At 41.3% G+C, this 14,777-nt stretch overlaps 1 protein-coding gene across 1 annotated transcript in view; it reads right to left on the bottom strand.

Moving 5' to 3' along the window:
* LOC136620005 (calcium-activated chloride channel regulator 1-like) overlaps positions 1 to 14,379 on the bottom strand; it is a 52,399-nt gene extending 38,020 nt beyond the window's left edge. Inside the window, exons 1-4 of the mRNA XM_066594738.1 lie at positions 14,221 to 14,379; positions 11,008 to 11,145; positions 7,940 to 8,090; positions 5,545 to 5,653 (exon numbers count right to left, since the gene is read on the bottom strand). Coding sequence (XP_066450835.1) covers positions 5,545 to 5,653; positions 7,940 to 8,090; positions 11,008 to 11,145; positions 14,221 to 14,379 — 557 coding nt within the window. The remainder of the gene's footprint in view (positions 1 to 5,544; positions 5,654 to 7,939; positions 8,091 to 11,007; positions 11,146 to 14,220) is intronic.
* Between the last annotated feature and the right edge of the window lie 398 nt (positions 14,380 to 14,777).

Genomic DNA, 14,777 nt, shown 5'->3' with positions numbered 1-14,777 from the left:
AGTAGTATCAGTCCATATCATTTGGAAAGAACGGTAAGCTCTCTTTAGTATAAGTATAGCTCAATATACAACTCATATAACTCAAGAGAGAAGAATGGATGACCTCTCTTTATGTGAAAGGGTGATTACTGCTCAAGAATAATTACTGCTCGTAGAAATATGATTACTTGCTCAGGAATAATTACTGCTCAACGCGTTTCCCTACTAGGATTGTTGGTAGTTCATCAGGAGCAATTGTATGAGTTATGCCATACGATATGACAGGTTAATTGAGTTGAAAACTCAAGAGAAAGAGAGAGAGAGAAAGTGCCACAATCGTGTTTTGAGACACGAAGGGTTAAATACTTTCTGTCAAATTTTGAGAAAGTGCCACAATCTTATTTTGGGACACAAAGAGTTAAGAGAAAGTGCCACCATCCTGTTTTGGGACACGAAGGGTTAAATACTTTCTGTCAGATTTTGAGAAAGTGCCACAATCGTGTTTTGGGACATAGAGGGTTATATAATCTGTCAGATTTTTGTTGGTGTGGTCATGCAGGCTAGTTAGGAGGTGTGCAGGAGATATACTGATTTATAGAGAAACTAGCGTACCCGTCGCGCGTTGCTGCGAAGACAGACATACATACATACATTCGTTTTTATATATCTAGATGACGGCAGCAGCGACCACTGAGGTTTTGTAGGCCGCTGCTTCCCCCTTGCAGGCTGAATAAAATAGCCGTTGGGTGGAACATCCAATTTATCCGGCTGCTGTGGCTTCTTGGGAAGATAGCCTAGTACATGTTTGCCCACTTCCAACTCCAATGGAGACTGACTGTAAATGGCTGGCGTGCTCTAGTATTTATGGTTTCAAGCTGTACGTGTCATTGCATACAGTCTATCTATCTATCTATCTATCTATCTAGGTTATTGCATACAGTCTATCTATCTATCTATCTATCTATCTATCTATCTATCTATCTATCTATGACATCCGGAAATGAGAGAATTAGATTCCGTACATAAAATTTGAACGCTAATTCTTTGGCGCTTTGAATTGAATAATCGAGTTGGGACCCATTAACTTTTCCTATTTATGACATAATCAATGCTCGTGCCAAATTTCAAGTTTCTATGACATTGGGAAGTGAGAGAATTAAATTCCGTACATAAAATTTGGACGCTAATTCTTTTGCGCTTAGAATTGAATAATCGAGTTGGGATGAGACATAAGGCCTTGCCCATAAGCATTCCCCAACCTCCAAGAACTGAACCTACCTACCTGAATGAGATTTTGTAGGCCGCTGCTTCCCCCTTGCGGGCTGAATAAAATAGCCGTTGGGTGGAACATACAATTTATCCGGCTGCTGTGGCTTCTTAGGAAGATATCCTAGTACTTGTTTACCCACTTCCAACTCCAATGGTAATTGGCTGGCGTGCTCTAGTGGTTCCAAGCTGTACGTGTCATAATACAGCCTTAATGACATCACAATGCAGCTTTATAGAACATGTTGGGGCATGTTCAAGGGCGTCCGATGTTGATGACATCAGTGATGACATCACAATAGCAGGTGGCTTACTTATTCGATCTACGTGGGGGGGGGCGTAACTTTCGACGACGCTCGCGCGCCATTTATCGTAGGATATTTGTACTATGCCTATAATCTTCCCAGGAGTGTACTTAACAACTTCCCAAAGTTTCATGGCGATCGGATGAATGGTGTAGTAGCGCATAAAGGACAAACAGACACGCACGCACGCAGACACGCACGCACGCAGACAGACATACATTCAATTTTATATATATAGATATACTGCACATCAACTAACCTCAAAGAATTGAAATGGCATCAGAACTAGAAAGTAGGGGATTATTCAAGACCCATACTTAGTTCATCATCCAATAATCTTTGAACAAGGTCGCTAAATAGCGAAATAATAGCGGTCTGCAACTCGTTCATATAATAAGCTCTATGGATATATAGTAGCCTGGGACTAGTCCATCAAAAAAGAGATAGAGTTCCAGGCTACATAGAGCTTTTTTCAGATCCCTTTCATTCTATCAAGGTCTCTAGGCAGCGCATAATAGCAATAATATCCCCGCTGTGGATTTAATATCCCCTCCTGCTGGTAGCTCTGATTGTGAGTGTGAGCTATCAGCAGCCGGGGATTTTAAATCCCCGGCTGCTGATAGCACAGAACTACAGAGCCTGGACAGCGCTAGAAGTCGCGGCTGAGCCCCGGCAGCTGAAGGGAGGTGAAAATTGTTTTTTTTTTATTTTTTGCACTATTTTAAATGGCTTTTCAGGGGAGGGCTTATGCAGCCCTTCCCTGAAAAGCCATTGACAGGATTCCGGCAGCAGGATTCTCTACCGAAGCAGTCATGTGTGACAGCTGCGGTTGAGAATTGAAGAATTCCTTTTGCTGCATCTGCCACAGATGCGGCAGATGTAGCAGCAGGGAATTCTTTTAACTAGCGGGGGTGAAGGATACATCTGCCACATGCGGCAGATGTGTTCTTCATGCCCGCGGGGGTCACAGCAGCGGTAGAGAGGTAAGTTTTTTTTAATTCTTTTTTTGTTTTGCACTAAAATGTTTCTTTTTCAGGGAAGGGCTTATATGTAAAGCCCTTCCCTGGAAAAGAATGCAAGGGACCGGCAGCTGTGTTCACGCGTGCTTTTGCTCGTACCTAGGTGCGGACGTATGTCCGCACCTAAGTATGCACCAAAACACGCTCGTCTGAACGCACCCTTATACTGTGTCATGTGAGGTAATTATCCCCCTCTATTCTTCCTTGGTCAGACCTGCACCCCAATTTAACCCCTTAATGACGCTGCACTTTTTCTTTTTCCTTTTCGTTTTTTCCTGCCCCCTTTAAAAAAATCATAACTCCTTTATTTATCGATCGATGTCGCTGTATGAGGGCTTGTTTTTTGTCGGACGAGTTGTATTTTTCAATGGGGCTATTTAAATTACCATATAATGTACTGAAAAACTTTTTAAAAATTCTAAGTGGAGTAAAATGAAAAAAACCCGACATTTCGCCATCTTTTAGTGCGTCTTGTTTCTACGGCGCACAAACAGCAAAAAAAATGACATGATAACTTTATTCTATGGGTTGGTATGATTACTACAATACCAAACTTGTATAGGTTTTTTTTTACTATACTCCTCTTTTTTTTTTTTTTTCACATACATTTAATTTTTTTCAATTATTTTCTGCCGTCATTTTGTGCGCGCAATAACTTTTTTATTTTTCCGTCGACATAGTTCAGGAAGGGCTCATTTTTTGAGGGATGTTCTGTAGTTTCTTATAGTACCAATTTGGAGTAGATACGACTTTTTGATCGCTTTTTATTGTGTTTTTTCTGGGAGACAGGGTAACTAAAAAAGTGCATTTCTGGCGTTCTTTATTTTTTTTTGGACGATGTTCACTGTGCGGGAAAAATAATGCGCTACTTTGATAGTTCGGACTTTTATGGACGTGGAGATACCAAATAGATATTTTTAATTTATTTAGATTTTTTAATAATAGATATGGCAAAAGGGGGGTGATTTAAACTTTTGCAACTTTTTTTTTTTCAATTAAAAAAAACTTTATTGATTCTTTTTTTTACATTGCTTTGAAGTCCCCCTGGGGGACTTTAATATGCGATGCTTTGATCGCTCCTGCAGTATGACGTAATGCTATAGCATTACGTCATACTGCTTTTTGACAGGCAGCCTATGAAGCCACCCCACGGGGACGGCTTCATAGGCAGTCTGTTAAGACAGCCCTGGGGCCTTTCATTAGGCCCCCGGCTGCCATGACACATGCACGGCTACCCCGATCTCGCCGCGGGGGGGCCGTGCTGGACCCCCGAACATCGTTCGGGGGATTTAAATGCCGCTCTGACAGCGGCAGTTAAATGGTTAATAGCCGCGATTGGCCGCGCAGCCACTCGCGGCTATTGCCCGCGGGTGTCAGCTGTTATAAACAGCTGATGCCCGCACTGTATGAAGAGAGGTTGCCACACAACCTCTCTTCATACATACCCCAACGCTCCATGATGTACCAGTATGTCATTGGTCGTTAAGGAGTTAAAAAAGACATTGACAAACTGCTGCAGGTTCAGAGAAATGTTACAAAGATGGTGAGCAGTCTGCAAACCATGTCCTATGAGGAACGGTTAAAGGATCTGGAAATGTTCAGCTTCCAAAAAAGAAAGCTAAGAGGAGACTTAATAGCGTTCTACAACTGTCTGAAGGGTTGTCACAGTGCAGAGGGATCAGCCCTATTCTCATCTGCACAAGTAAAGACTAGAAGCAATAGGATGAAACTGAATGGGAGGAGACACAGATTAGATATTAGAAAACACTTTTGTACAGTGAGGGTGATCAATAAGTGGAACAGGTTACCACGGGAGGTGGTGAGTTCTCCTTCAATGGAAGTCTTCACACAAAGGCTGGAAAGATATCTGTCTGGGATGATTAAGTGAATCATGCACTGAGCAGGGGGTTGGACTGGATGACCCTGGAGGTCCCTTCCAACTCTACCATTCTATGAAGGTCTTTTAACACATTTCTAAGAGCTGGAAAACTGAAATGTTTTCTTCCCGTTTTGCTGTTCCCACAAAGGAACAGCAAAACAGAAAAAAGGACTAGTGAGAACTGGCCCTAAAACATGTAGGTATCCAAAGGTCACCAAAAACGCCAGAAAAAGAATGTGTGGAGGAAGTTTAATAAAGATAGAACCTTCCTCCAGAGTGTTTATCCAGTCACATCATGATATAAAACGTTATCAGTGAACACGCGCTAGCTACAAAACAAAACTTTTAATAGAGGCAATAAAAATCTGAACAACATACAGTTAAAAATTATATTACTAGTTTACTATAGTGTCATTGTCAGGGCAGGGAGGAATAATAAAGTTTTGTCCCTGTCAGCCCTGTATCACTTCCCACAACTTCATCATTAGGGCTTACCCACCTGGGTTTGCCCAGATATCCGGTACAAGCAACTTTGTGCAGCACAGAGAAGCCATCTGTGTGCTGTATCATTTTCCCAGCTCTTTCTTTGAATGGGCTATTCTTGCCCATGAAAACAAACCAGAATTGTGTGTGCTACAATTTTTTCACATGGAGCATTGGACTACCTAAAAAATTGCATATGTAAATAGCCTAGTTGACTATTATAGGTCCGTGTGCTGTCCCCAGGACAGTAGACGGATGTGAATCATATCCAAGTGAATAGGCTTAGCCCTCAACTAAATGCCATAAGAGTTCAGTCCCCATTTCATTCTTCACAAAGCCTGATCAGGGCAGTGCTGGACATAATGGGAAGGAAAATTACAAAGGTATAGAAAAAGTAATGCTGGCTGGTTGTCATTAAAATAGGTCCTGAGGAACGGTTATAGATCAGTGAACATTAGATCCTCTAGTGCACATTTCAATGTTGCAACGTCGTCACAAGATTGGGCTTACCTCTATCACACGTCTTCACTGTGAAATATGTCTTTAATAGTTTAGTCTGTTATGAGTGCCCGGATTTGAAATTTCATACAATATACTAATTTAAATGTCTCACCTCGTAGCCTCAACTTTACCATTTCCTGAAATATAGAAGGGTTTATCCGAGTTGTACTCATCAAAAACACCCCATCTGAGATGAGCCCACTCATGAACAAACACTCGACCTGAAAGTAAAAAGAAACTATTTTTAAATCTTTTATTTTTAAGTATAGAAAGAAAGATAAATCATTACAAATAAATTATAGAAAAAAAAAAATTATATATATATATATATATATATATATATATATATATATATATATTGTAGCAGTTATCTTAAAAGGACGTTTTTTAAGCCTTTTGAATCAGGGTGCATCATCTTTAAACTATCCCACACCTTTCAGAGCATGGTGTATTTCCTTCTATATATACTCTCATGTATATCAGTTGCCAGATATGTGAAAATATTATAGATGTGATAGATTGGATCTGAGCTGACTGTATTTGAGCCCTACAATTTGGTGTATACCATACACTGGAAAAATCTTCCAATGTATATGTCAAACATATCCTTAAAGGGGTTGTCCCGCGCCGAAACGGGTTTTTTTTTTTTTTTTAACCCCCCCCCGTTCGGCGCGAGGCAACCCCGATGCAGGGGTTAAAAAAACAACCCGCACAGCGCTTACCTGAATCCCGGCGGTCCGGCGTCTTCATACTTACCTGCTGAAGATGGCCGCCGGGATCCTCTGTCTCCGTGGACCGCAGGGCTTCTGTGCGGTCCATTGCCGATTCCAGCCTCCTGATTGGCTGGAATCGGCACGTGACGGGGCGGAGCTACACGGAGCTACACGGAGCCCCATTGAGAAAAGAAGAAGACCCGGACTGCGCAAGCGCGGCTAATTTGGCCATCGGAGGCCGAAAATTAGTCGGCTCCATGGGAACGAGGACGCCAGCAACGGAGCAGGTAAGTATAAAACTTTTTATAACTTCTGTATGGCTCATAATTAATGCACAATGTACATTACAAAGTGCATTAATATGGCCATACAGAAGTGTATAGACCCACTTGCTGCCGCGGGACAACCCCTTTAAAGCTCTATTTACCTGACAGGGGCTGGTATACTTTAGTATACCTTTTCATTAACTATATAGGAAAGCACAACTGACTACATTTTCCTACAGAGAGGAAAACCTCAAAAAACATATACGGTATCTTGCTTTTACGTTTTCTTTTTACATTTGTAGTCAATGGGGAAAATTGATTAAAACCAGCATTTCAAACACCGGTGTTAATATTATTTCTACTGATGCATGATGCGCCTAATATATGGAGAGGCACACACCTCTTCATATATTAGACACATCTCAGCTCTTCCTAAAAGGGCATATCAACAGGTGTTGTGTTCTTGGCACAATGCCTTTAAAGGGGTTGTCTGACTAAGGGCCCATTTAGACCAACGATTATCGCTCAAAATTCGCTCAAAAGCCATCTTTTGAGCGATAATCGTTGTGTCTAACTGCACTATCATCATGCAGTTTTCGTTAAGCAGTCGCTGATCATTGTCTTTCATCATGCTGAAAGAGAACAATCAGCCTTATCAGGAATTCACAGCGGGATACAGCTGATACCATTGCTTCGGCTATATCCTGCTCCTCAAACACAGCCGGGTTATGAAGAACACAGCGGTCCAGCTGTGTTCTTCATACCCCGCTCGGAGTGCTCAGCTGTATAACACCCAGGTGTTACGAGCAGAGAACAGCTGGATGCAGAAGACAAGCGGCCCCACTTGTCTTCTACATCCCCCACTCAGAGCGCTCAGCTGTATAACAGCAGGGCGCTCTGAGCAGGGAACAGCTTGATGCAGATAACAAGCGGCCCCACTTGTCTTCTGCATTCCCCGCTCGGAGCGCAAGGTGATTGCTCAACGTTTGAGCGATCATCTTGCCGTTTAATGCACACAATGATTATCGCTGAAAAGACATCTTTTAAGCGATAATTGTTGAGTCTAAATAGGCCTTAGGTCAATTTTTCAGTAAACAGGCTCCCCACCTGTAAACTTAACAAACAAGTCTATATTCACCTCTCCAGGTTCCCTGCTGTTCCCCCTTGTCACAGCTCTGGGTCTCCCCTGTTACATATTGTTTACGTATGTTGTGTATGGGATATCAGAGGCCACTGCAACTAATGGCAGGTGTTTCAGGAGCATTTTATAGTAAATCTGTCCCACGGGGATCAGTTAATCTTTGGGCTTGCTTCACTATAAAATGAGGATGGCAGGACTTTTTTTTACCTTTTCAGTTGTATGGCGTTGCTGATTTTGTGATATCACAGTAAGTATTTGTTCATTTGCACACTAGGTCAGAATTAACATTTCAAGCATCAAAACTTCACACTCATTAACATTAAAATGAAAAAGATATTATACAACTATCAACAAAAAAATGAAAGAAAAATAAGCTTCTCTACTCACCTCGGGGTCCATAGCTTTGGATGAATCTGTCATCAGTTATGAAGTCTGGGGTAAGGTGAATGAATTGGCCTGGATCCCCACACTGTCCATACTGTTGTGTATAAGGATCATCTCCATACTTCAGGTTAGGACTGTCGATGATAATATCTGCCTATCATTATGGAAGCAATCATAATTGTAAGCTATTAACCCTTTCATGCAATCCAGCATTAATTAAAACGGGATATTCAAGGGGTTAGTATGGAATGGACTAGGGAACCAAGGCTACTGTCGAATACAGCTGACAGCCAGCTGCAGTGGCCAGGATTGGAGATAATTCGCATCCCAGCTGTTAGCCCTTTAAATGCCATGGTTAGCACTAATTGTGGCATTTAAATGGCTTGACAAAGGAAGGGGGTTCCCTCTTTACCCAAATCACCCTCCGGCAATGAGATTGCAAGGAGCTATTCAGTTCCCATGGTAGCCCGGACTCTTTGTGGAGGCTTCCAGTGCTGTTGTGAACTTCAGCCTATTAAGCTATGCCTGCAGCATGGCTTAAAAGGACACTAACTTTTCAGACAACTTATGCTTATCTAATAGCTTGTGTGTGTTTCATCAATCTTGTAATATTCTTTCATTGTCTTTTTTGTGTTTTACCACTGTAAGGACTTCTACAGAGGAGTGTGTTTTTTGCGCACAAATTGCCATGAATAAAAGATCGCTGCTGAGGTGTGGAAAAATTGTGTGAACGGGCAATGTTTCATGCACAGAAGACCTGAGCTTTATGTGCATTAAAATCACCCATTCACTGGAGCAACTGCACTTTAAAAAGTGCAGCTGCTCCTGGAGAAGAGAGAGAAGATGCCCCGCAGGCTTCGGGATTTCTCCAAAGCAGTAAGAGTGCAGGGCTATGGGGGATTAACCTATAGCAGGGGGAGACAGAGTGGGCTATGGGTTAATCCCCCATAGTCCCCTCTCTCTCCCTGCTATGGAGGATTAATCCATAGTGCCGTTTTCTCTCTCCCTGCTCTGGGGATCCTAGGGATATCCCCATAGCATAAAGAAAGCTGGCGGAGCTATAGACAGGGCGGGACTATAGGGCTTCTCACAGAGATTCCCCATAGCAAATATAGAGGGGCAGCATGTTTTAAATGCCCAGCTGTAAGCAGTGGGGTACTCCCTCGGTCCGCAGAAGTCTTCTTTTCTTATAGTGAATGGAAACTCCTGCACAGCTCACGCCAAAGTTAGGTCAGGTCCTATCTTTTGTGCGCACTACGAAGCTTGAATTCAATGAATAGCCGAGCGCTGCCTGTGATTGGCTGAGCGCTGTGACCAATCACAGTCAGCGCTCAGCTGTCATTCAATGAATGGTTCAGCTTCCTGTGATTGGCTGAGCGCTCATCCAATCAGATACAGCACTTCCAGCAGGTGGGGATTTTAAATCCCCACCTGCTGAAAGGGCTTCAGAGCAGTTCAGGAGGTCCAAGCGGCTAGACACGCCTGAGCCTCAACAGTGGCAGAGAGGTGAGTATATATTTTTTTTATTTTTTACACAAGCCAGGGATGATTTTTAGGGAAGGGCTTATATTTTAAGCCCTTCCCCGAAAATCACTGCAGGGGTTGCTGGCAGGCCATTGCTTTCAATGGGGCTGCCGGCAGCAGGGGCGGCCCCATTGAAAGCAATGGTGCATGGAGCTTCATTGACGCATGTTTTTGCACGTACGTGGATGCGTGGGTTTGTGCGCCTATGTATGCGTGAACGCATGCTGGTGTGAACGAGGCCTGAAGCTATGCTCACACAAATGTATGGCAAAACATTACATAAAAATCACAGTGCTTGACCGGTATGTTGAACGGCGTATCGCTGCATACTGTAGTGTTTGTTGCCTGTGCATGACAACGTATCTCACCCATGCTGTCATGCACTGGATTTTTTTCTACTTGTCTCTTAGCAACGTTGCATAAAAACAACGCACATACACAATGTATTTACATATGTACAACATTTTTGTACACAACTATAGAGACCAATAGAGCTCTATTGCGTGTTATTTGCAGTAAAATAGAACATTATACTTTCTTTTTGAAATGTGTATTAAAAGCAATGAATAAATGCAAGTGTGAGTGGAATAGCGAAAATCAATGTATTTGATTTGCCGCAATGTACTGCATATTATACACGCGAATACTGCATATGTAACACTTAATTCAAATACACTCATCTGAGCCTGGCTTTAGGCAATACAAAAAAGATTAATGCCTACTGAAGGGCTATGAATGGAAGCATCAGAATTTATTAGGGGATTTGATCACTTCACTTCCTAAATGAGCGATAATCGTTACATGTAAATGTGGGCATCATGCATTTTTCATTTGAACAATGATTTTAAGGTGAGCTTAAAATACATCGTTCAGCTAATGAGAGGTAAAGTAAACACATTTACCTCTCAAAAGACTGCATGCTGTCGGATCCTGCAGATAACATTCTAATCTGCTGTCAGCCATGAGCAGAACAATGCAGTTGTATGCACAGCTGTGTGTGTCATTAAGCAGACACTGGGCTCCCTGAACAGCTTTTGGAGGCCATTTTACATGCAATTGAAGATGATAAAGTGTTAATGGCCATTAATGGCCATTAACACTTTATGCAAAAAGTAGTTTGAAAGATTATCTATGTGTGTAAACGTGCCTTTAGTCTATTGACATTTCCTCAACCATTTACTCCCATTAAGTATAGCCTCCATAAAGCACATACACCCTGCTGTGCTATTACAAGATAGTTGTATTTTCAACACTGACATTCCCGGGGATTTTTTTTTTTAAAGAATAAAAATATGTTCAACACAAAAAAAACACAACAAACACATTATATATTCACTATAGATATATATACAATTAATGAAAATAATCTGAAATGCATAAAAGGCTTGTGTTTAGATATAAACTTATTCCCTATCTACCTTTGGGACCCTTTTTCTCAGGATTGGAGGGGTTCCCAGTGGTCAGAACCCCACAATCATAAAGTTATCCCCTTTCCCGTGGATAGATGATAACTTTATATCTTTAAGTCATCCTGGCTTTTACTGTACCTTATCATATGTTTCTGTTTTGGGTTTTCCATAGTTATTTGCAGACCAGGATTTGGGAAGCAAAATCTTCACACTTTTTATGTAGAGCCTTTTGCCTGTAGCATCAAATAAAAAACTTGTAGCTTCCTTCACCATTTCCTTTGGAAAACAAAAATGAAGTAGAATTAAGGTTATTTGCTAATTTAGTTTCCAAGCTACAGATGCAGCAAAGCTTAATTTGATTGTGGTAACTTTCTGCGAAAATAGCATGGGAAACAAACAAGGAGAATTGGAGCTCCTAACACAGGGAGATAAATATGATGTCATAGGCATCACGGAAACTTGATTGGAATACAAGATTTGAAGGATACAACTTATTTATAAGAAACAGACTTAATAAAAGTGGAGGAGGTGTTGCATTGTATGAGATTCAAGCTTCAGAGCATGGTAGTTCTGTAGAAACTGTTTGGGTAAGAATACAAGGAGAGAACAACAGAAAGGACACCATTGTGGGCATTTACTATAGCCTGCCTGGGCAAGCAGAAAATATTGATGAACTCTTTCTACATCAGATCTACATCACAAGTTGTCAAAAAGGCAAAACACAGTGATCATGGGAGATTTTAACTACCCAGACATTTATTGGGGATCTCTCTCAGGCAAAGGTAATAGATCCAACAAATTCTTATCTGCTCTTGCTGACAATTTTATCTTCCAAAAGGTAGAAAAGAAAACAAGGCGTTCTGCTATCTTGGGCCTAATTCTTAACAACAGAGGGGGCAGTCATTATGCTATTGTTGAATTTTGGATAACAAGGGGAGGAAGACCTGAGAAAACTCAGACCTCAAGGTTGGATTTAAAAAAGACACTTAACTAGAGCCAGCATGGGTTTATAACAAACAAGTCATGCCAGACGAATATAATTTCCTTCTATGATTGAATCACTGACTGGATTGATTAGGGAAATGTGTTAAATCTAGCATATCTTGACTTTAGTAAAGCATTTGACAAAGTATCTCATACCATACTTGTTGAAAAAATGACCAAATATGGGATTGACATGGCAACTGTTATGTGGATTCACAACTGGCTGAGTGATCGTACTCAAAGAGTGGTCATAAATGGCCGCACATCCAAGTGGAAGAATATGTCAAGTGGGGTACCACAAGGCTCTGTCCTAGGCCCAGTGTTGATAAACATTTTTATAAATGATCTGGAGGAGGGAATTAAGGGGAGACTGATAAAATTTGCCGACAGCACAAAGCTAGGAGGTATAACTTGAACAGTGGGAGGCAACTAACAGAATGGTATTTAACAGGGGGAAATCCAAAGTTCTACATCAGGGCAAGAAAAATTTAAAAAGCACATACAGAATGGGGAATTGGTCTAAGGAGCACATGTGAAAAAGACTTGGGTATACTAATAGGTTACAGACTAAACATAAGTAAACAGTGTGATGCAGCAGCAAAAAAGGCAAACACAATTCTGGGATGTATTAAGAGAAGCATACAGTCTAAATCACGTGAGGTCATTATCCCCCTCTACTCTTCCTTAGTCAGACCTCATATGGAATACTGTGTCCAGTTCTGGGCATCCCAATTAAAAAAAGACATTGAAAGCTGGGGCAAGTTCAGAGAAGAGTTACCAAGATGGTGAGCAGTCTGCAAATTACGTCCTATGAGGAACAGTTAAAGGATCCCGGAATGTTTAGCTTGCAAAACAGAAGCCTGAGAGGAGACTTAACCCCTTGAGTGGCACGCCCGGAAATTTTCCGGGATGAGCTCCACTGCCGATAGTGATATAGCTCGGAAGATTTCCGGGCTATGTATCACTATGGGAGCTACAGAGCACAATGCCACAAGCTGTGACAGTGTGCTCTGCCTGCACAGTCCCATAGAGAACAAAGCAGGGGCTTTGAAAAACCAGCAGAAGATATTGCCAATCTGCCGGCAATCTTCTGCTTCTAAGTCTCCTGCTTTGTTTACAGGTTGCCATAGAGACCATCGGCTTGTCAGAAGCAAGCCGATGGTCTTTGTGACAGGGAGAGCTGGTTCTTGGCTGTCAGAGGACAGATAGGTACCAGCTCTTACAGCAGAGATCAGAGAAAACCTCCGATCTCTGCTGTGTTAACCCTTTACATGCTGCAGTCTATGTGACTGCAGCATGTAAAGGGCTGTCACCATCAGACCCCCGGAATGTGATCAGGGGGTCCTGATGGGTCCCTGTGGAAGTCCCCTAAAGGGACAAAAAAAAAAAAAGTAAAAAAATTATAAAAACACTTGTCTCCCTTTACTTTGTAAAAAATCAAAAATCAAATCACACATGTGGTATCCATTCGTCGTAATGACCCAGAGAAGAAAGTTAATACATTATTTAACCCCTTAATGACATGGCCCCTTTTTTTCTTTTTTCCCCATTTCTTTTTTTCCTCCCCCCTGTTTAAAAAATCACAACTTGTCCCGCAAAAAACAAGCCCTCATATGGCCATGTCAATGGAAAAATGAAAAAGTTATGGCTCTTGAGACGTAACTGAAAAATTAGTTGAAATTCAATGATTAGACCATTTTAAAAAACCTGCCCTGGTGGGTCTGACAGGGTGGTAGGAAACCCGCCACTCAAGGGGTTAATAGCTGCCTACAAATATCTGAAGGGCTGTCACAGTGCAGAGGGATCAGCCCTATTCTCATTTGCACAAGGAAAGGCTATAAGCAGGGGGTTGGACCTGACGACCCTGGAAGCTCCTACCAACTCTCTGATTCTATATTCTTAAACCATTAAAAAAGTATTGTTCTTATGCCATAACAAAACTCATTGCAATTAAAAACATAAATAAACCAAAGCACAGAAAGTTAGCATAACACATTAAAACATAGTAACATAGTAGGTTAGGCTGCATGAAGACGGTGTCCACCAAAAACACAAACATTCGCTACCTCTGTTACAGAGGCACCCTCCATATAGTACCTAACAATTTGACGGCATTGGAATTTCATCAACTCTGCCATGATTCCCTCAAAACTGAGCAGAATGCTGTCTCGAAGACAAACGACACTTACCATGTTGGCATTGTTATACAGATCATTGCATCATGCAACAACTACAGCACCACCTACTAACTCTGCTGTAGTATACAACGGCTTAACTAGATGGATGGATGTTTTTTCGCCTTACGAGCAATATTACTATTTTACATCTTTATCACACACAAAAATTTTACATAATTCTAATTCTTACCTTAATTTTCTCAATGATCTTGAGATCTTCCTTGATATTAGGATTGACAGCGATAACTATATCATCATATCCTCCATTAGTGAGTTTAACCATGGAACTCTCACTTTTGGCAAAGATGTGAACAACTAAAACAAATGCAAAAATATTTTTTGGTTTCATTGTCAATTATTACGACAGCTGTTACCAACATGCTACTGCTTATGAATAGAGTTTCTGCATATGCAGCATTTATATACTCTCAAGCCTTGTAAAAATTTTATCTGGACTTTGTTTATCGCTTATTAGGCTGAAAATGAATCTGTTTACAACCCAGTGAATTGAGATGAGTCATCATTGGCTTAATGGAGAAACGTAAAGTAAGTTTCTGTGTTTTTCCGTCTTGCACATTACAGCAGGTACTCTTGTTACAACATTTCAAGCGGTTCCTAGTCTTTAGGCCAGGCTTGCATGAATATATTTGAATTGCGTATTAAGCATGAAATGTACTCATGTATGATGCATTTGACAGTGATGCATGTTCTATCTTTGGCCATTTTTAGCTGTGTCGCCCATTGAAA

The sequence above is a fragment of the Eleutherodactylus coqui genome, chromosome 3 (assembly GCF_035609145.1).
Source record: "Eleutherodactylus coqui strain aEleCoq1 chromosome 3, aEleCoq1.hap1, whole genome shotgun sequence".
NCBI classification, from domain to species: domain Eukaryota; kingdom Metazoa; phylum Chordata; class Amphibia; order Anura; family Eleutherodactylidae; genus Eleutherodactylus; species Eleutherodactylus coqui.
Note: the sequence above shows the minus strand (reverse complement) of the source record. Positions and strands in the feature narration are given on the sequence as shown.